The sequence below is a fragment of the Dromiciops gliroides genome, chromosome 4 (assembly GCF_019393635.1).
Source record: "Dromiciops gliroides isolate mDroGli1 chromosome 4, mDroGli1.pri, whole genome shotgun sequence".
Lineage (NCBI taxonomy): Eukaryota > Metazoa > Chordata > Mammalia > Microbiotheria > Microbiotheriidae > Dromiciops > Dromiciops gliroides.
Genome location: NC_057864.1, coordinates 371721392 through 371745063, shown reverse-complemented (window position 1 = coordinate 371745063; position 23672 = coordinate 371721392). Strand labels below are relative to the sequence as shown.

General features: G+C 37.4%; 1 protein-coding gene across 3 annotated transcripts in view; it reads left to right on the top strand.

Moving 5' to 3' along the window:
* The window catches only part of HBS1L (HBS1 like translational GTPase), a 140555-nt gene that overhangs the window by 81690 nt on the left and 35193 nt on the right, over positions 1–23672 (top strand). For all 3 annotated transcript variants that reach the window (XR_006356301.1, XM_044001311.1, XM_044001312.1), the window contains exon 6: positions 18694–18953. Coding sequence is in view for 2 of the 3 variants with exons in the window: in XM_044001311.1 (XP_043857246.1) it covers positions 18694–18953 (260 nt within the window). In the remaining variant the exon portion in view is untranslated. The remainder of the gene's footprint in view (positions 1–18693; positions 18954–23672) is intronic.

The following is a 23672-nucleotide window of genomic DNA, read 5'->3' as shown; positions in this document are numbered from 1 at the left end:
CATATCCTTTGTCTATATATACTCCTTCTAATTGCTCTCATAATTAAGTTAAGACGTGCAAATATTATTGTCACTTCAATGTCACCTTATAACCACATCCTCGGTTTACATATATGCCTTCTAATTGCTCTTATAATAAAGTTGTTAAGACTTAGAAATATTATCTTATAATATACAAATATGAATAGTTTCTTATTGAATTTCTTACAGTTTTTCTTGTTTCTTTTTTACCTTTTTATGTTTCCCATGAGTCTTGTATTTGGAGGTCATATTATTTTTTATTCAACTCTGGCCTTTTAATCAGAAATGCTTGTAAGTGTCCACTATTTCATTAAATGTCCCTTTTTTTTCCCTGAAAGAGTATATTCAGTTTTGCTGGTTTGGTGATTCTTGGTTGTAAACCTAACTCTTTGCCTTCCAGTATATTATATTCCAAGCCCTGTGATTCTTTAATGTGGAAGCTGCCAAATCCTGTGTAATTCTTAGGGTAGCTCCACAGTATTTGAAATTGTTTCTTTTTGGCTGCTTGCAATACTTTCTGCTTGAGTTGTGAGCTTAGAAAAGTGGCCCTAATATTCCTGGGAGTTTTCATTTTGGGATCTCTTTCAGGCAGTGATCGGTGGGTTCTTTCAATTTCTAATTTGTCCTCTGGTTCTAATATATCAGGGCAGTTTTCTTTGATAATTTCTTGAAAGATATTGTCCAGGTTTTGGCTTTTGGGTAGTCCAATAATTATTATATTATCTCTCCTGGATCTGGTTTCTAGGTCAGTTGTTTTTCCAATGAGAAATTTTACATTTTCTTCTATTTTTTTACTTTTTGATTTTGTTTCATTGTATCTTGATGTCTCAGGGTCATTAGTTCCTATTATATAGTACTTTAGGTTACTAAATCACTATAAAGCAACCTTTGACTTAGGTACTACAGATATATTATACCCAGTTTATAGATGAGGCTATTGAGGTTAAATGACTTGTCCATGTTTACATAACTAGTAAGTGTTAGTGAGGGTATTTGGAAACTTTGGATGATATAATTAAGTCATTAATGTTTTGATGTCAGCTTGGAGGGTGGATCTCCAGTAGAGTCCCCCAGGAATATCCCCAGGAATCAATATATATCCCCCCCCCCCCCAATCCAAATTTGAGATCTGCAGCTAATTTTATCCATATGGCCATTGGTAAGTAACCTAACTTTTCTCAGCCTCATTTTTCTTTTTTTTTTTTTTGTTTTGGTGAGGCAATGAGGATTAAGTGACTTGCCCAGGGTCACACAGCCAGTAAGTGTCAAGTATCTGAGGCCAGATCTGAACTCAGGTCCTCCTGAATCCAGGGCTGGTGCTCCATCCACTGTGCCACCTAGCTGCCCCTAGCCTCATTTTTCTTATCTGTAAATTGAGGGCAATACTATCTATTTAGTTTAGTATTTTATTTATTTTAGTATTTAACTTAGAAAGCACTTTGTAAACTTGAAAGTACTATATACCAGTATGTACTATTATTAAGCAGAGAATTGTGTAATATGAGTTATGTTTTCTATAAAATAATGAAACCAATTCCATAAGTCACATGTAAAAATCTGTCTCATTACTTTACAGTTAAGTTATATGATATAGTGATTCCCCTCAAAATGCTTAAAATAAAATTTTATTTGGTGTCCTCACTTTATTTAATGTCTCCCCATCCTCTCTGCCTTTTCTGTATCAGATGAATGAACTGTCAATCTCTTTTTAAAATGTACCTTTGAAAATTAATAAAAGGAAAAGTGCACTATTTATCGACTTGAGTTTTTCTCTCTGGCATTCCCCCCACCCCTACCCGCCTAAACTTGCAAAGCCAGCCTTAATCTAGACACTGTCTTGATCTTTATATGAGTTTTTTGAAATTTTTATATTTAATTGACATTTAGAAACCTCTAATTGCATTTGTGCAATCATTTTTTTTTTCTGTGAAAGTGAGTCTTCAACTAATCTTCCCCCAAAAGGATAAAGACTCTAAAATAGATATCATTGTATGAAATCCTAAAAGGAAGAAATTATAGAAGGACCACTGATTTAACCCAGTTTATAATAGTTAATTATTTAAGTGATACACATCACAAAATTCTCTGCAGAAAATGCCTGTTTATTAACAAATTCTTCTTTTTTTTTCTTGACTGTGTGGGTTCTTGGACTCTTCAGATTTGAAAGGCTGGGGCTCATTAGTTCCTGAGTTTTATAGAATAAATGAATCTCTGACCAAGTGAGAACTATGTCAACTTCCATTCAGTCATTAAAGCATAATTCCTGAGGTGTTAGTTAATGTCTTGCATGAGTCTTTTAATGAATTTCTTTACTATTTAACTTAACCATGGCCCTTTAGAAGCCTAGTGCATTATAAGACCATTTTACATTTAATTCCTTTTAAAAATGAAGTGGCCCAAAACAATGCAAATACCATAAAAATGGAATTATATGGTGCTGTAATGCCTTTTTCTAAAAGTGTGTTGGAACATGGGTTGATTTTGAATGATTGGGCATAACCCAGCTGGCTAGCTATCTATCTACAAATAATAGGTTTCCTCATAGTATAACAACTGCCAAAATAATCATCTATAATACAAATATATGATTTTTCTCTCCTTTGCTCCAAAGCCTTCAGTAACTCCCTGGGGGTTTACTTATCTTATGGGGTTATGGGGAAAGTACATTGTAAACTTTTGATGTGAACTGTTATCATTTTTTTAATCAGGAATCATCTGGCAAAAAATGTAAAATGGAAGTCAGTACACCCTGGTGTATTACCAGAGGCAGAGGTGGATAGCTGTAATATTTCTGCTTCCTGACTTTGAGCTAGAGATAACCCACATCAGCAATGCATTCTTGAATATATGATGAACTTACTTTTACTTTTTGTTACTTCTGTAATTACCTGTAGCAACCATTTCCATTCTGTTCCTAGGACCACCAGATTCTCTCTAGGTCAGTCTACTTCTGTGTTGTCCCTTTCTCTGGGTCTTGTGGTTTGGAAAACTGCTAAGAATTCTGCCAACAGACTTATCAGGATAGTAGTAGCAGCAAAAGCCAAGTCCCTACAATTCCACTGCAATCGACATCAGAAAACCTGAGTTGGAAACCCTGTTGTTTGCAACTTCTCAGACTTTGGGAAAATCAGTTCTAGGCCTCAGTTTAAGTTTTGAGTTCCAAATTCTATCCCTCCTTCCCTCCCCTCCCCTACTCCTTGAGATGGTAAGCAGTCTGATATAGGTTATACAAATTTTTATATTGGTCATTTTGTGGGAGAAAACTTGAACCAAAAAAAGAAGAAAGGGCAAAAGTGAAAAATAGTATGTTTTGATCTGTATTCAGATGCGATCAGTTGTTTCTTTGAAGGCATTTAGCATTATTCATCATGAGTCTTCCCCGTCCACCAACTTGATAATGAGTATATTGTACTGCATGATCTCTAAGATGTCCTCTAGTTCTAAATCCCGTGATCCCTAGTCTCCGTGGCTAGAACATTGAGATTGAAGTCAACACTTAGATAGTTCTATAGAACCATATAGTGCTAACGAGTAGCAATAGCCACTAGAAGATGCGGAAATAAAGTGTTTCATTTATGTCCCAGGGGAAAGTAGCAGGCTGAGAGCTAATTAGTGGTAGTGATTATCCTAAATACTGCTCACCATCTGCTGTTCATTATTCATTTGCTCTTGCCTCTTAGTATTCGCATATGTTGTTCCCCTCATTTAGAATACATTTCTATCTCCTCTTTGTCAAAACATGTTTTTCCTTTCTTGAAAGCTTTGTTGAAATGCATCTTTTTTTAAACCTTCCAGAGTAATTTTTTTTCAAATCTGATCCTTTGACCAAATTCTCAGCATTTATACTTTATATAATTATGACTAACTATATATTTAAATATTGCACTTGAATGTTGGATAGTAACAAAAGTGCAAATACTATTTCTCCTTTTTTTGAGATGGGGAGATTGAAGCTCAGAGAGCATGAATTATCCAGGTTACTTAGCTAGTAAATGTGTCAGTGTTAGGGTACAAATCACAAGTCACACGTTCTTTCTGCTATAAATACTGCCTTTACTTTTGATATAATAATAATATAACTTCATATATAATTCTACCAGATGAAGGAACTTGTCCAAGATCTAATACATGATGAATTTTGGACTCAAACCCAAGCCTTCTAATTCTTTTGACTAGTGTTCTTTGCCTTAGAAAAAAGCAAGAGAGAGGTACAAATTTCTATTTTATGTCATTTCTATGCTCCAAACCTCGCAACAACAGTCCCTTATAATAAAAAGGAAATCTCACATTCTATTTCCATATTATTTTTGATGAATTGTTTTCCAATTGGCTTATTTTATCACCTTAGCATTGTGTTAAGTAATATTTATGAATGAAACAAATATTTTTCTTCCATTGCTGTTTAGGAAAATTTTTAGATAAGATGGTAATAATACTGCTTCACTTTATTGTCAGACAAGAATATTACTTTATTTTCCATTTGGCCAGTATAGAAAAGGTAGATTGAAGCAACTTGAACACTTGTTAGAAAATGTTTTTCCTTGGCAGGGAAAGGGGGAGGAGGTTTGAGTGTGTGTGTGTATATACACGTGTATGTTCTCTTGAGGGTGGAATTGGGGTGAGTAGGTATTTTTAGTTTGCTTGGTTTTCCTGGTAGAAACAAGGGTGTTATCATCATCCCCAAAATTCCCCATAAATATGTTGTAATTTTCCTTTGAATTCACTTTCATAGCACACAGGATTCTGTTTGTTAAATTATTGTGTTTCTAACTGTACTCTCTGAATTATTATTACTTATAATGGCAGTATTTATTATTAATATTGAATATCAGTAAAGAATTGACTATGTGGCAGTTAACACAAGCAGAAAAGCCCCAGCTCCATTTTGTCTCTCAGAGAGCACATGGCCTACCAACCTAGCCTGTTTTAAGAGAGCTCACCAAGTGACAGCAGGTCTAGGAAGCCAAGAAAGCCAAGAATGGCGTCCCTCACATGGTCTTAATTTTTATCCTCTTTTGATACATTGATCAAAACTAATTGTTTAGCATCATTCAATATCATTGGTTGACATGACTTCAGGATGGTCCATATTAAAATGACCTCTACAGATGACTTCAGGGAAAAGCATCCAAAAGATTACTTCTGAGTTGCTCAGGGAAAAGTCCATTATCTAGGCGTGGTTTAATCCCATCAATTCACTGAGTTTGACAAGAGTATCTCCATTCCTATTGTACACTTGGGCTTGCCCTGAACGAGGCAAAAACTTTCTTTTAAGAATTGACCTTTCTGAAGTGACTGAGTGTGTGAGTGTGTGTATGTGTGGTTTTTTTTTTGGGGGGGGGGCTAAAACTGATCTGGGTCCCCCCAAGAAAACTCATTATTAATAATTATTTTCATAGTCAGAAGACCTCAGTTCATACTTTTGCTGCTACTTACTATTTCTGTGACCATTGGGAAAGTCATTAATTGCTCTAGAGTTCAGTTTTCTTATTTGTAAGTGTAGGTTGGGGCAGCTAGGTGGTGCAGTGGATAGAGCACCGGCCCTGGAGTCAGGAGTACCCGAGTTCAAATCCGGCCTCAGACACGTACTAGCTGTGTGACCTTGAACAAGTCATTTGACTCCAATTGCGCCCCCCCTCCCCCCAAAAAAAATAAGTTGTTGAACTAGATAATTGGTGACAAGGAATATGAAGAATGTTAAGTAGGTTACATTAAAAACCTCCCTCCTGTTGACTTTTTATCTCCAATTAGCAATATTTATTGAATTTAGCTTTCTACCTAAAGTTTACAAGAGAAGTTTGAGAGACTTGTTCACAAGGTATTTTTTATATAAAGAGTCCCTATTTTTCTTCATTATGTGTTCATTGAAACAGGCTTGTCTATTTTGTAGAGCAATCTGGAATTATGCCCAAAGAATTATTAAATTGCCTATATCCTGTGACCCAGCAATAACACTACTAGGTTTGTTTCCAAAGATGATTAGGGGAAATAGGAAAAGAATCTATATATTAGAAATGTGCTTATCCTTCTGATTGCTGTATGGATGATCATATTTTGCATTAGGGCCAGATGCTTTAATTGAATGTTATATTCCTCACTTGGAATATGGCATTAGAACAGTTCTAGATATGATTACTACAAATTTAAAACAATAAAATTGTTTTATTTGTACCAAGTCCTGTTAACGCCTGTAATGTGCACACATTAATTCTACAATGAGTACTAATGTACTTCTAAAAATTATATGTGTAGAACATAAAAATACATCTGTATTCTATCATCATGAAGGTAGTGTGTTATAGTGGATAGAGAGATGGCCTCAGAATAAGGAAGGCCTGGATTCAAGTTTTGCCTCTCACGTATGCTAACTTTGTGAAACTAGACAAGCCTCTTCACTTCTTTGGAACTCCAGCAAGTCTCTGAGACTGTAAGTTTCACAAAAGGTGCTGATCTGCTTTGGCAGATGAAATTTCTTATCCTCAACTCCCTGTACCGAAGAAAACACAGATCTTGTAAAAACAGCAATAGCAACAACAAAAATGTCAAAACAAAGTAACAAAAGAGTTTGTTACATGTTTATGCTAATAATCATAACTATCAATCATTTTATTAAAAATTTTCCTTGCTTTATTACAATTTATTGGAGTTCTTTTAAAAGAACTCCAATATGTATGACCCAGTCTATCTCCAAGAAATGGGACTGTTTTTTCCCCAGCACTTAGTACAGTGCCCACCCTATGGGAAATGCTTATTAACTAGTTGTCCAAGAGGTTTGAACTGATACCATCTTATTATTTTACTAAATTTTCCTACAGTAAACACAGACTTCCTACATTGAATTCCTGCTTGGATACTTTGTCATGGCATGGGGTTGATCTAGGTTCTTGAATGGAGTACAAGGTCTAGCCATTTCTGCCAAGCTTTGTGTATGATAGGCTTACCAGATGACTGTCACCCAAGCATCAGTTTAGCTAAGTTCAGAAAGGATCATCAATGAATTGTTTTGACCACAACTTAACCATCTCTAAACCATGATGAGATTGTGTTGTGGAGAGAGTATTCAACATTTATGTATTCAGACCTTGAAAGTGTAGAAATAAACAGAAGCATTCTGCTGTCATTGATCTTAGACCTGCACTTTTCAACAGTGACCTGTAATTCCTTTCATTTACCCCTAGATGTCATCCTTTATGCATTGTTCACTGGTGGGTCATAGAATCATAGTTTTAGAGCTAGAAGATACCTGTACCTTTGAGAAAATTAAGTTCAATCCCTTCAGTTTATGGATATGGAAACAAACTAAGAGAGGGTAAGTCACTTACCCAAGATCACACAAGTAGTAAGCAGTACAGTCAGAATTCAAGCTCTTGGATCTAAATCCAGTGTTTGCTCCAGGAGAGCTCCAACCTCTCATATTAAGTGAATGAAGATGGAGGAAGAAAAGTAGAGCAAAAGCAGTGAACTGAGCAGAGACAATCAAAAAGGGAAGATAATTTGTGAAAGAACTGCTCTATTATAGAGGTGGCTCAGTGGATAGTCCTGGGTGTGAAATCAGGAAGATCCGAGTTTCAATCTGGTCTCAGATACTTTCTAGCTGTGTGATGCTGGACAAGTCACCTAACCTCTGTTTGTAGTAATCTTCTGAAGAAGGAAATGACAAACTACTCCAAGTATCTATGCCAAGAAAACTCCATGGACACTTGGCAGGACACAAAGAGTTGGATATGACTGAATGACTAAACAGCAACAGAAAGCACTATTATAGTTATTAAAGTTCTCTATCTTGATAAAATGGTACATTTTGTGGAACAGATAATTATTGATAAGATATAAGGTATTCATTGTATGATATAGAAAATTATTGTAAAAGGAATTAGAAAACAAAAGGTTTCTATGCTGTAGGGTTGGCTCATTTTATTGGGGGGGTGGGCAATGACGGTTGGTGATTTACCTAGGGTCACACAGCTAGTAAGTATCAAGTGTCTGAGGCCAGATTTGAACTCAGGACTTCCTGAATCTAGGGTCAGTGCTTTATCCACTGTACCACCTAACTGCCCCATGCTCATTAAATAGAGTACTTTGATAGAATAAGCTATTGTGTTCTTGTGACCCTGCTGTTACTAGTGTCATAAAAACAGCCAGGATTCTCTCAGCAAAATGTCTTGTTATTTGGTAATTTCTTTGAGAATTGTGGACTGAAGAGAGTTAATTAAAGGAAAGAATTGTGTTTTTTGTCAACCTCCTTCATTTTCCCCCTTTGTTTTACTTTTTTTTTAATTTAAATTTTTGGGGGGGCAAGGCAATGGGGGTTAAGTGACTTGCCCAGGGTCACACAACTAGTAAGGGTCAAGTGTCTGAGGCCGGATTTGAACTCAGGTCTTCCTGAATCCAGGGCCGGTGCTCTATCCACTGCGTCACCTAGCTGCACCCCCCCCCCCCCGCCCCCCTTTGCTTTACTTTAACTCTTCTTACTATATCTTGACAACATTAATGCTGGGAAAGATCTATGATTCTATCCATTGCAAGTCACATCCCATCTTTGATAGTCATACAAACCCAACATGTATCCTTAGGCACATCAAAGTTAAGTGACTTATCTCAGATCACATAGCTAGTAAATGTCAGAGGCAGGATTTGATTTCAAAGCTTCCTGACTCCAAGCCTAACACTGTCTCTTCATTATTATCTACCTTATATTTTATTAGGAAAAATGAAATGCTCAATACAGTGAAATGTTTGATGGTTTTCTTCCCTTTCTTTAGACACAAGGCACAAAATCAACTTGTATATTTCCAGACGTAGAAAAAATGTAAGCAAATCAACTGTTTGGATTGTTAACAGGGCTTGCTGTGAATTGAGATCATAAAATTACTGAAAGCCCAAGTTCAGTCCAATGAAACATGGTATAACCTCATGAGAATTCCATGGTATAATAAATTTTAATTCAGAAAAATCAGATTCAAAGATTAAAAACAGAGAAGTTTGGGGGCCTGTACTGCAACATTGCTAAAGAACTACAATGTTCTGCAATAAACTTGTCCCATCAAAATTTTGGAATGGGCTAAGTTTGATACTTTGTACATCATACTTTACCCATCCGTTGACTCCTGGCTAAACTTGAAGGCTCTCCCTACTGGTGCATTATTGCCACTCCTTTTCTTTACCCCAGCTTTGGCATAAGAGGATATGAAGTAGGTTTATCTCTTTTCCTTCCCCTGCTAATTGTGAAATCAGCATGTACCCATCTTTGTGTTTCTTTTGTTAAAGTATTTTTTCCTTCATCTCTACTTATCGTTGCAGGAAAAATTGCAAAATTTAAGGAGCTTAAAAATGATAAAGTCAAAGGAATCTTAAAAGTTAATATTTGGGGTGATAGAGGCTACAGAGAATAGTGCTTGTGCTTGCTCACAGACCAGAGCACAAGGCAGAAAAGAAGTGACCATACTTGTCCTTAAATCACACCATCTCAGAAGAACTGAAAAGTTATAGACCATGAGAGTTAGCTCTGAAAATAGTTGCAACCCCTCCACACCCTGGGGGTCTAAGTCAAGAAATAGACTGGAAAAATGAGCAAACAACAACAAAAGAAACCTGACCATAACAAGTTACAGTGGTGACAGGAAAGATCAAGAAAAAAAACCCAGAAGAGGACAAAAATGTTGAAGCAGTTATAAGCAAAGCATCAAAGAAAATAAAATGTGAATTCTATATAAGCCCAACAGAATTTCTTGGAAGAACTCAAAAAGGATTTTTAATTTTTAAAATTAAGAAATAGAGAAGAAAAATTAGGGAAAGAAATGAGAGTACTACAAGGAAATTACAAAAAGAGTCAACAACAAGGTAAAAGAGGCACAAAAAATGCTGAAGAGAAAACAACACTTTAAAAAAACAGAATTGGCCACATGGAAAAAGATCTACAAAAATTCACTGAAGAAAAGAATTCCTTTAGAGGTAGAATTTGCCAAATGGAAAAAGAGGTATAAAAGTTCAATGAAGAAAATAATACCTTAAAAATTAGAATTATATAAGAGGAAGCTGACTTCACAAGACATTAAGAAACAATCAAACAAAATCAAAAGGATGAAAGAAAAATAGAAGAAAATGTGAAATAACTCATTGGAAAAACAAGTTACCTAGAAAATAGGTTGAGGAGAGAAATGTAAGAATTATTGGGCTAACTGACTTCCAGGATGGAGGCAAGATGGCGGAGGAAAGGCAGTAAGCTCTTGGAACTCACCACACGTTTGATCCAAAAACCCTCCAAATAATGCCATAGGACACTTCCTGGAGCAGCAAAACCCACAGAAGACATGCTGAGATCATTTTCCAACCAAAGATAGCTTGGAAGGTCAGAAGGAGGGATCTGCAGTGCTGAGGCAGGAATGGGGCCCAACTCTACAGTTACACTGACACAGATCCAGTCCCAGGCAGGCCGAGCCTGGGAAGTAGACCCCCAGAGACTCTGAATCAGCTGAAGTGTCAGTGTTGTCTGGAACGAGTGGGTTGAGCGGTTGGCAGGGGGCAGATTATGGGGGGGGGGGTTCTCTGCTGGTGCTGAGGTGGAACTCAGGTTTTTCACCCTTGCTGGGAACCAGGAGGTAGGCTTGAGTAGCACTAGCCCAGGTAGGGGAGGGACACAGCCTCATCTGAGCTAACAACCACAGGACACAAAGTTTTGCTATTTAGTTAATTAGCAAGTTGGCCTGGGGTTATCTATGGAACAGGCCAGGTTAGTGAAGAACCTGCCCCTCCTTAAATCACACCGCCTGGGACCACCTGAAGCTTGGGACAGTACAGCCTAGAAACAGTACCTCACTTTCAGGAGCTAAAAGTCAAGTAAAAGACAGGCAAGATGAGTAGACAGAGAAAGGTGAGGACCATAAAAAGTTTCTTTAGTGACAAGGAAGATCGAGGTGCACCCTCGGAAGAGGATAGCAACATCAGGACTCCTACATCCAAAGCTTCCAAGAAAAATATGAATTGGTCTCAGGCAATAGAGGAACTCAAAAAGAATTTTGAAGATAAAATCGGAGAGGTAGAAGAAAAATGGAAAGAGACATGAGAAAAAAGTCAACAGTTTGAAAAGCCAAATGAAAAAGCTCTCTAAAAAAATTATTGCTTAATAATTAGGATTGAACAAATGGAAGCTAGTGACTTTATAGAAACAAAGACACAATAAAACAAATCCAAATGAATAATGAAATAGAGGGCAATGTGAAATATCTTTTTGGAAAAATTGCTGACCAGAAAAATAGATCCAAGAGAGATCATTTGAAAATTATTAGACTACCTGAAAACCATGATCAAAAAAAGAGCTTAGACATCATCTTCTAAGAAATCGTCAGGGAAAATTTCTCTGATATTCTGGAAGCAGAACATAAAATAGAAATTGAATGAATTCACTGATCACCTCCTGAAAGAGATCCCAAAAGGAAAGCTCCCAGGAATATTATAGCCAAATTCCAGAGCTCCCAGGTCTGAGAGAAAATATTGCAAGCTGCCAAAAGGAAAGAATTCAAGTACTGTGGAGCTCCAGTCAGGATAGCACAAGATCTAGCAGCTTCTACATTAAATGATCAGAGGGCAAGGAATTGGGATTACAACCAAGAATCACATATCCAGCAAAACTGTGTATAATCTTTCAGGGGAAAAAATGGAACTTCAATGAAGTAGAGGACTTTCAGGTATTCATGATGAAAAGATCTGAACTGAGTAGAAAATTTGACTTTCAAATACAAGACCCTAGAGATCTATAAAAAGGTAAACAGAAAAAAGAAATTAGGAGTGATGTTAAAAGATTAAACTGTTTACATTCCTACATGGGAAGATGCTACATCTAATTCATACGAAATTTCTCAGTATTAGAGCAGATGATAGAAATAAATTTAGACAGAGGACACAGGTGGAAATTGATTATGAAGGGATGATATCTGCAAAGTATTTGTGGGGTGGTTGGAGTTGGTTCACATGCCTGGGGTTGTGCTGTGGGTGTCTTGTATCTGAGACCAGATTTGGGTTGGGGTCCTCCTGGGTCTAGGGTGGATACTTTGTCCACTGTGTCACTTAGCTGCCCCATGATGACATCTTTAGGGTAAAATTGAGGGGTTGGAGGAATGTACTGTGGGAGGGGGAAGGGGAGAGGTAGAGTGGAGTAAAATCCACATGAAAGAAACAGGAAAGGGCTTATGGAGTGTGTGGGTGGGGGGGGAATGGGGGAGGAGTAGGGCAGTAAATGAATTTTACACTCATCGGAAGAGGCTCAAAGACCTTAATCTCATCAAAGTTGGCTCAAGGACGAATTAACATATACACCCAGTTGGGTGGAGTAATCTATTTAAGCTGGGCAGTAAATGAGCCTGAGAGTCATCAAGATTCAGAGGGCTTGGAGTATATATTTCAGAGGGCAAAGGATCTAGGATTACAAACAACAACCACCTACTCAGAAAAGCTAAATATAATCCTTCAGGGGAAAAACTGGACATTCAGTACAAGAAAAGACTTGGGGGCAGAGCCAAGATGGAGGAGAAAAAAGCAGCAACTTGCCTGAGCTCTCCCCTCAAATCTCTCCAGATACCTTTAAGTACAGCCATAAGACAATTCCTGAAGCAGCAGAACCCAAAAAAAGGACAGGGTGAAACTAGTTTTCTAGCCAAAGATAACTTAGAAGGTTGGTAGGAAAGGTCTGTTGTACCTGGGTTGAGAGTGGAGTACGGCCCAGCACAGGCCACATGAATGTAGTAGACCTGGCCACAGCAAACCAGGGAGCAGGCCATGTGAGCCACTGAATAAGCAGTTGTAGCATCAACAGCCACTGGAGTTTACAGCCCACAGATGTTAAGGGAGGAATGGGGTGCAAAGGAGATTACAGGGATTTCTTTGCTTGTTTCACTGAAACAGAATTCTGTTGTTTTACCTATACTTGGATTGGGGTTGTAGTCCTGGGGGGGGGGGTGCCAGGGCAAGGAGGAACACTAGCAACTGCAGTGGAGTGGGCACCCTCATCACAATTCCAGGGCAGAAAAGAGTGTGGGATCTCACAGACCAGAGCACAGGCTAGGAAAGTAGTAAACACACCTTTACGTAGATCATACCAGCTTCGAAGAACTGAAAACTTACTGGTCTCTAGAAGTATCTCTGAAAACAGCTGCACAAAACCCCTGAAGCTTGCAACAGTGCAAGCTACTGTGGTGACAAGGATGATCAAAACATACCTTCAGAAGAAGATAACAAAGTTAAAAGCTCCTACGTCCAAAGCCTCCAAGAAAAATATGAATTGGTCTCAGGCCATGGAAGAACTGAAAAAGGATTTTGAAAATCAAGTAAGAAGGTAGAGGAAAATTGGGAAGAGAAATAAGCATGGTACAAGAAGATCATGAAAAAGAGTCAACAGCTTGGTAAAGGAGAAATAAACAAAAAAAATTGAAGAAAACTTAACACCTTTAAAACAGACTAGGCCAAATGGTAAAAGTAGTATGAGGAAAAAACAAAAACAAAAAAACCCAACAATGAGGAGAACCATGCCTTGAAAAGCAGGATTGACCAAATGGAAAAAGAGGCACAAACATGCATTGAAGGGAAAAAAAAAAAAAACAACCCTCAAAAAGTAGAATTTGACAAATGGAAAAGGAAATACAAAAACTCACTGAAGAAAAGAATTCCTTAAAAATTAGAATTGAGCAAATGACTATGAAAAATCAAGAGAAAACACAACATAAGAATGAAAAATATGAAAGATCTCAGTGGAAAAACAACTGACCTGGAAAATAGATCTAGGAGAGATAATTTAAGAATTATTGAACTATCTGAAAGCTATAATCTAAAAAAGAGCCTAGATATCATCTTTCAAGAAATTATCAAGGGTTTTGCATGACTGCACATGTAAAATTTATATTGAATTGCTTGAGTTCTTAAGGGGTCTGGGGAGGGAGGGAGGAAGAGAATTTGGAACACAAAGTTTTAAAAATTGATGTGAAAATTTGTTTCTACATGTAACTTGGGAAAATTCTGGATAAATAAAGAAAGACATTTTCAAGGAACATTGCCCTGGTATTCTAGAACCAGAGGGTAAAATAGAAATTAAAAGAATCCACTGATCACCTCCTGAAAGAGATCCCAAAATGAAAACTCCAAGGAATATTGCAGCCAAATTCCAGAATTATCACGTCAAGGAGAAAATAATGCGTGTGCAGCTAGACAGAAACAATTCATGTACTGTGGAGCTACAGTTAGGATCATACAAGATTTAGCAGCTTCTACGTTAAAGGGATAAAGAGCTTGGAATATGATATTCCCAAGGGCAAAGGAACTGGGATTACAACCAAGAACCACCTATCCAGCAAAACTGGATATAATCCTTCAGGGGGAAAAATGGGAATTGAATGAAAAAGAGGACTTTCATTATTTTTGATGAAAAGGCCAGACCTGAATAGAAAATTTGACTTTCAAATATAAGACTCAAGAGAAGCATAAAAAAGTAAAGATAAAAAGAAAATTGTTAGGGATTTTAAAAGATTAAATGGTTTACATTCCTACATGAGAAGATGATACTTGTAACTCATAAGAGCTTTCTCATTACTAGGACAGTTAGGAGTATACATAGAGAGAGGGCTCAGGAATGATATCTAAAAAAAGAAAATTGGGGCATCTAGGTGGCGCAGTGGATAAAGCACCGGCCCTGGATTCAGCAGTACCTGAGTTCAAATCCGGCCTCAGACACTTAACACTTACTAGCTGTGTGACCCTCAGCAAGTCACTTAACCCCAATTGCCTCACTAAAAAAAGAAAAAGAAAAGAAAATTAAGGGGTGAAAAAAGGCATGCAGTGGGAGAGAGGGAAAGGGAGAGGTGGAATGGGCTAAATTATCTCACATTAAAAAAGCAAGAAAAGACTTATACTGTAGGCGGGAAGATGGGGAAAGTGAGGGAGAGTGAGTGAAGTGAACTTTACTCTCATCAGAAGTAGCTCAAAGAGGGACTAACACACTCAATTGAGTATCCCCTCCATAAAGGGGATATGAGAGGGTGGGGTGGGTGATAGAAGGGAGGGGATAGTCAGAAGCAAAAGACTTTTGAGGAGGGACAGGGTGAAAGGAGAGAGAAAATAGAATAAATGGGAGCAGGGAATGGGATAGAGGGAAATATAGTTAGCAATTAGTAACTGTGAAAAAATTTTGAAGCAAGTTTCTCTGATAAAGGCTTTATTTCTCAAATATATAGAGAACTGAGCCAAATTTATAAAAACAAGAGCCATTCCCCAATTGATAAATGATCAAAAGATTTGAACAGTTTTCAGATGAAGTAATCAAAGTTATCTATAGCCATATGAAAACTCACTATTGATTAGAGAGATGTAAATCAAAACAATTCTGGGGCACTATCTTGTACCTATTAGATTGGCTAACGGAACAAAAGAAAATGACAAATATTGGAGGGTATGTGGAGAAAATGAGATATTAATGCACTATTGGTAGAGTTCTAAACTGATTCAACCAATCGTTAGAGTAATTTGAAACTATGCCCAAAGGGCTATAAGATTATGCATACTCTTTGACCTAACAATACCGCTACAAGGTTTCTATCCAAAAAGACATTTAAAAAAAAGGAAAAGGACTTATAGGTACAAAAATATTTATAGCGGCTCTTCTTCTGGTGGCAAAGAATTGAAAATCAAGGGGATGCCCATCAGTTGGGGAATGATTGAACAAACTGTGGTATGTGATTATGATGGAATACTATTGTGCTATTAGAAATGATGTTCTCAGAAAAACCTGGAAACACATGAGCTGATGCAAAGTGAAATGTACTGTGTACAAAGTAACAGCATTGTTGTGGGATGATCAGCTGTTGAATGACTTAGCTATTCTCAGCAATACATTATCCAAGACAACTCCAAAGGACTCCTGATGAACAATGTTATCCATTCCCAGAGAAAGAATTGATGGTGTCTGAATATAGCTTGAAGCATATTTTTTAAATTTCGTTTTTCTTGAGGTTTTTTTGTCTGTTTTCTTTCACAATATGACAAATATGGAAATGTTTTACATGAAGTTATATGAAATTGCTTGCCATCTGAGAGGGGTGGGGAGAAGGGAGATAATTTGGAACTCATAGTTTTATAAGTGGATGTTAATTGTTTTTACATGTAATTGGGGAAAAATAAAATACTAAATTTAAAAATTGGCAACAAAAAAGAAAGGACTTTCAAGCATTCTTGGTGAAAAGATCAGAACTGAACAGAATAGTGACTTTCAAGTACAAGATGCAAGAGAAGTATAAAAAAGTAAACAGGAAAGAGAAATCATAAGGGAATCAATATGGTTAAAATATTTACACTGTTGTATGGAAAGATAAGATTTAAGAACTTTATCATTATTAGGGTATTTAGAAAGAATATACATAGAAAGCACAGAGTTGAGGTGATTATGATGGAATGATTTTTAAAAAATAAGTTGTGAGAAAGGTCTATGCTGAGGGAGAGGGAAGGAAGAAGAATGGGGGAAATTGTCTCATGTAAAAGAGGCATAAAAGGAAGAGCTTTTGTGATGAAGGGGAAAATTTAGGGTGGTGTACAATGCTTGAAGCTTACTCTTGTCAGAATTAGCTCAAAGAGGGAATACCATAAACACTTATTTGGGTATAGAAATCTATCTTACACTCAACTGCAAATACCAGGATGCTATAGGTACTTAAGAAAATTAAAATAGACTTTTTTTCTTTTTTGATTAATTAGAGCTCAGCATTAGTTTTAGTGCTTGTTGTGCTCGATCACATGTACTTTTGAAAAAAAATTGATTTTTAAATTTTAAGTTGACCAATTGGAATGCTACAAAGCAAATAATTTAATTTATTTTTTCCCATTCTATTATTTTGAGATAAACTTCACAATCAGCAATTCAGTTACATATATTCATGTGTTTACTCTGCTTAAGGCACTGTACTAAAAGATTCAAAGAAAAAAAAATGAAATACTTTCTTCCTTCAATGAACCTAGATTCCTTAGTTAATTTTCATGAATACTTCCAAAATGTATTTTTTAATGGGTACAAAAGTATGTATGAATACAAAAGCAGATTTTTCAGCTCTTTAATTTTAAGAATGGTTAATTTCTTTAAAACTTTAGTCCTCCTTTTTCCTTCTTTCCTATTTTTGTGAGTATGCTTTCATTTCAGTTTGTCTAACATTTTTTCAGCATGCAAGAAACATAGGTGGTGTTAGTGCTGTTGTTTATTCTATATATAGAGATCACATCCTTTTTATAACTCTAGATTCTCTTTTGTTTGTTTTTTGTGTGGCAATGGGGGTTAAATGACTTGCCCAGGGTCACACAGCTAATAAGTGTCAAGTGTCTGAGGCTGGATTTGAACTCAGGTCCTCCTGAATCCAGGGCCGGTGCTTTATTCACTGCGCCACCTAGCTGTCCTAGACTCTCTTTTAAGAGTTAAAAAATTTATACTCTGGTTATGAACTTCTTTAAACTTAGTTATGCTGAGAAGCTTCCGGTCTTTCAACAAGTTTGTATTCCAAACCTCTCTAACTTCATAGGGTCTGTCAGAATTGTGTTCCACTGATAGCCTTTAAGAACCTGGGGTCTTCACCTCCTTACTACAGTGAATCTGATTCCCCAACAAATGGCATACAGATCATGACTGGCCTCATGCTCAAAGGCTTTCTAGTTTGGTAGGATTTGGAATATGGGATGTTAAAATTTAGTGACCTTGCAGTCATCATTAATTTGCTTCTTTCCCAAAGAACAGAACAAGGGTTAGTCCAGGAGCATAATAAGGTACTTTGGTCTTTTCTTTGTTAAACTTTGTGGAGGAAGAGACAGGAAGTTCAGTTCACTTACACCGCCATCTCCCAGTAGAAACTAGTAAGTGTCTATCGTGGGAGCAGTTCTGTGAGCCCAAAGAATAGCTGTGCCCTGGCCAGAGTGGGTACAACTGCCCCCTTTCCTAGTGACTTGCACCTGGCAAACTATTCTTTGCCTGAACCAGCTTATCTTTAACTGGACAGGCAAATAGAGGGTGTATAATAGGGTAGCCCATAAGTTCTTTATTGAGCTCCCATAGGGTAAAGAGCCCTGGACTAGGTGCTCTAGAGGGTACACCAAGAGATACTGAAGAATTAGGATCATTGTTTATTTTAGAACTTTCTATAAAGGTCATTTCCCTAGTTAGCTTTGTAGGAATTAAATAAATTTGGAAACTAACATTATTTTTGAGGTAAAGATAAGACAAATATCACAAGGTTCAATTCTTTTCAGTTGAACTTACTGGGAAACAAAGTTTGAGGGGAATTTTTTTATATTGTGTTAATTATCTCAAATATCATATTTAATACTTATTTTCTCAAAATGTCTTTTTTATGCCACCCTTCTTGTGATAGAATAAGACAGTGTGATGGGTTTTGATTCTGGATGTCAGTTATTATACAGGATATTTTCTTATCTTTCTTTCAGACAAACTTTTTTTTGTGGGATATTGCAAACGTGCATTTGTGTGGTTGAGGACCTCACGTTTTATCTTGTCTACTTTAACAGACTAGCTACTTATCAGAGATCATTTTGGGCTTGGAGGGCAAAGGAATGAAGAGAGAACACTTCTCTGTCTTTTTTTGACGTAGAAATTACTCTCAGTTTTCTATAATAATGTTTTTCTGTCTCTGCTTTTCATAGAGTGACTGCTGAAGAAAATGGCGATAGTGTCCACACAACTCATAAAGGAACTTCTAATGAAGATGCCAGCATTGCTTCTTCTGGTATTCTTGAGCCAGTTTCTAAATCAGCTCTTCCATCCCACACCATTCAGGCAGAAGAACAGAGCACAACACCAACACCAGTGAAAAAGTCTAACAAGCTGAAGCAGCAAATAGATGTGAAGGCTGAGCTGGAGAAGAGGCAAGGGGGAAAGCAGCTGCTCAACTTGGTGGTAATTGGTAATGCCTTTTTCCTTTCAGCTTCAACTTCTTACATTTTGGGCCCAACCTATTGTCGATTGACAAAGTGGAAGCTAAGGTGACAGTCTAAATGTTTAGATGAGTCAAAGTGTGGAATATGAAATGAAGGCATCTTACGTTGCGCTTCTTTTCTTTTTGTTTTTGTTTTCAAATGACCCAAGACATACACTGCCATTTTGAGCAGGGAAGTCATATAAAATTCCTTCTTAGCTGGGAAATTCATTATGCACAGCAACACACATCCCCCTTGCTAAGCATATTTTAAAATTGATACATCTTGTTAAGTTTTTTAAATTTCAAAATACCTCTAGGGTCCTTGCCTCTTTGTCCTCTCTAAAAAGATAGGTTCTTTTTCTCCATATTGACTATTCACACTAGAAGGAACCTTTGATCATCAAGACCAATGGTGTTTGACTCAAATAGAAACAGGGGCTACCAAACCATATAGAAAGATCCCTGTAGGTCACATATTGTCTTAGAAAACCACAAAGCAACATCATCTTTGTTCTGTTGTATTTTGATTTCTGTGTTTTGGGCTGTATTGGGTTCCATGTTTGACACCTGATCCACATCAGTTCTTTGATTTTATAGATAAGGAAACTGAGGCCCACAAAAATGAAGTGATTTCTTCTCAGTTATATCTAGTTAGTGTTAGAATTGTGACTGCAACTCAGATCTCCTCACTGCAGTATTTTGAGAGTCTTAAATTTCACGCTACTGGTTCAGATTATAACTTATCTTTTCTTTTGCATCCTGTATGACTTGCCTATATCAGTCCTCCATGTAGAGTTCTGCCCTATGCTTTAGAAACCTTCCACTAGGTCATTTTATATTTAATGTTTACCAGTAGAGCATTTGGGCTATCCATCTGTTTTCCCTTGCCTTTGCCATATAACTGGCCCACTTAACTTTTTTCCATCATATTTTTTTTTTAGTGATGTCTTTTAGACCAGTTTTTCAACATAAGTCATTGTTGGAATTGCTGCAGCTAGACTGAAAAGCAGTCTTCGTTAAAAGAGGGCTTGTAGTGTCCTGGGGCTTGATGCACTCAGTACCATATCATCTCCCAAAAAAGCATCTTGAAAACATCACTGTCTATGAGAATTTCTCTTCCTCTTGGACTCTGTGCTTAACATTCTCAATGACTTGTGAACACCTTTGTCAATCTCTTGCCTCTCTGTTCTGTCTCTCACTTGATATTGATGATCAAAGAATTGTTGAACAAAAGTCTCTCTGCAGTTGCATCTCTCAAGGAATTTTGAATGATATGAACAAATACATGGGAGACACATTTTTAGAGGAGAAACTGTAGAACTACATTTTGCTCCACAAGTAAGCCAAATCATTTTTCATAGCAAATGAACAAATAAAGCTTGATCTTTATTCTCTATACCTCTCAAATAATTGTTTCATTGTGAAGATAAGATCTACTATAGGAAATCATCTGTGAAAACCTGTGTTCCTTTCTGATAGTAAAAAGGATCTAGCTATAAGCTGTGAAGACATATGTACACAATATATTTTCCTCTTTCACAATGCTTCCTCCCCACTCTGCCCCCCCCACCTCTTTCCCCCCTTAAACACACACACACACACACACACACACACCAACTCTTTGCAACAAATGATCATAGGTAAAACAACTTCCCACGTTGGCCATGTCAAAAAACGTGTTTCTCTTTCTACATATTAGATTATCACCTCTTTCAGGAGTTAGATCGCATTCTTAGTTATTGACCCTTTGGAATCATGATTGATCACTGCATTGATCAGATTTCTTAAGACTTTCAAAATCATTTATTTTTACAATGTTGATGCTATAGTATAAATTGCCCTTCTGATGCCCTCTGCTACTTCCAGGACTGTCTTCCAGATCCCCTCTGATCCCTTCTCTTAATTTAGAGAGCACCAACATAGCAGCCACCTTCACTCTTGGGATTGACTTCTAAATCCCCTCTCCTGCATTAGCTACAGTTTCATACACTTCTGTTCCCAAAGGACTTCCTCCAAGATCCTGCCTCATCCTCTAGTTCCTATACTGGCTACTTGCCTTTGGGTCAAATTTGTGACTTTGTGGTAGAAAGATAACTTATATGATTTCTGATCACCATCTGCCTGGTTTTAGGCTTGTCTTTATCTTTTTAGAAGAGTTGTCAGGAGAGCTGGCCAGCATAACTTCTTCCTACTCCACTAACTTAACTGGTCTCCCTAAGGGCATGATTTGTAACAGACTGTCTATTTTTTGCATTATTTTGTTCCCTACCCTCTACTTCATATCCCTGAAGTGGTTGCTCTTGATGTTTACACAGCTGAGGTATTATAATAGTCAATTCCCCTACTGTGTTTGGGGAACATTTACTTATTCTGCAGTTCTTGATCTCTTTGGGGCCATTCGTGCGTGTTGTGAACTGATAATATATCTCTGCTGATTCATATTTATTATAGAAAAAATTCATACTCATGTTTCCCCTTGGGTCACCCCAGCCAAGAACGACCTTTGATCTCAACAGCATCTAGTCATCTCTCTGTTGGGGAAAGTTCTGTCAAGATAAGGCTTCTACATGGGAAACCTGATATCCAGGAGTGACTTTTTAAACAAAGTACTATAACTTTATGTATCTTTTCCCCAATTAACAGCTGATTTAATCTGTTAATAAGTAAATAGAGTAGTTTATTCCTTGGCTCATCTCTAGTCTCTGAATCTGTATCTGCCTGACTAACAGAGTTGGTATAAGTTGTCTGAAATTAAACACAGGAATTCTGTAGGAAGAATCTATTAAATAGCTAAAGAACAGAATCAGAAGCATGGTGAGAACAAGGAATGGCCATTCCCCACTGTGATGTCGCAAGTCAATAGGAACCTTGTATACTTTTGCCAGACTCCAACTGATTCTGATTTTCTTTTTTATCCCATGGAATGATGATGGCTGCATTATTGATGGGGAAGGATTTAACCAAGCTGCTCCTTACTACAGAATAGTCTGAAGGGCAAAAAAAAGCAAGTGGATTGATTTGGTTATTTCTCATTGAATTAGCCTAGTTAATAAAACAATATGTCAAGTCTAAAAACTCAATGTCTGCTTATATAGTGCTCCATTTTGCAGCTTTGGTCATATTGACAGTGCTAGGACCTGAGAGAGAGGGATTGGGAGGGAGGGGGATGAAGGGACAAAACCAAGTACAGTAGTTTCTGATCAAAGTAGCACAGTTTAATTATCTGCTTAATTCAAAGTCCTGCCAGATTTTGAAATTGAAGGTGTGGGACCCTGGTATATGGAGTATGGATATGTGGAGCAGGGGACATGATACGGGAGTGAATATACTCTATCCTTTTCCACATGTACCTCTTACTGATGGTTACAATGATACCTCCTATTTACTATATCAGGTTTGTCCTGTAGTTAGGTGTAAGGTAGTGATGACCACTGGAGGGAGATGAAATACAGCCTAGACATGAACAAAATGATACTTCAAATTAATTATAGTACCTGTTTAGACAATATAAAATATAACTGATATAACAGTGAGAACTTGGGGCCTTTGGTTTTATGATTTCTATGCAGAAATCAATATGTTAGCACTCAGTTAAGACTTAGCCTATGATTCTGCTAGCAAATTGTTGCTTCTTTCAACATTAGGAATTTGGAGTGCCGTCTCACCTTACAGTAGAAAGGGAGGCCTTTTGGAACAAATGTTGGCCCATAACTGAGGAAACTAAGAAATCTACCAGACTACTCTTGTTTTGGTGAAGGAGCGTTTCCATTGTTTCAGGAAAAAGATGAATGATCAGCTGTACTGGCGATCATTATTATTACAAACCCAGTATGAAGAGGCAGAAACCACTGTAAGGCTTATAAGTATGCATGTTGTAAGATCTTCTCCATGATATCTAGCTAGGACCCCCCTTTTTATCTTGCCTCAGGGAAGACCAGCTACTAGAGAGGGAGGAGGGGAGTAACCATGTGGTTAGGAAGCAGAGGGTCTGTTTAGATAAATATGGTTCATAATGGATGTCAGAGTAACAGCCCTTCTTCCATGAGGTTAAAGGGCTCGTGTCCCCAAAGTCTCTTTCAAGCACTTGTCTTGTTGCGCTGTGGAATCCCAAGGAAGGATAGATGGACAGTCGTCTAATGGAACCATCTGAGTTATAATCTTGCCTGTACCTGTCCCCAGATTTGTGACCTTTCCCTGGAGAAAAAGATGAGCTGCTATCTGCTGCCACTGAGTAACCTAATTGCCAACAGCTGCATTCAACTCTTAACCATGACAATACACTATCTGCTTAACTTGGCATGAGCCCCTCCAAATTTAGCTAAGCAAAGAGGCGTCCAGTCTATCAGTATTCCTGTATCTGAAGCACTTCTCACTTCAGAGGGTCTGTCAGAGTTAGGGTTCTTATGGCAGTTTACTGTTTGGCCATTCTCCATCCCATGCACACCTTGCACCTTTCCAGGTCTTGGCTGTTACTACTAAAAAATGTTGCTGTAAATATTTTGGGTTTTAGGCAAGATGTTTCCTGTTATCATTGATCTTCAAGCTAACTTCTAACTAACATACAGTTAGTATGGCACATAATAAGCTCACTTTATAAATGTTTTTTGACTGACTTACGGATAGACTGGGGTTTTTGCCTAAGTGGGCTCCCTATTTGGAGCAGTCTTGGATGTTATGTTGAATAATTGTCAGCTGTTGTTTTTA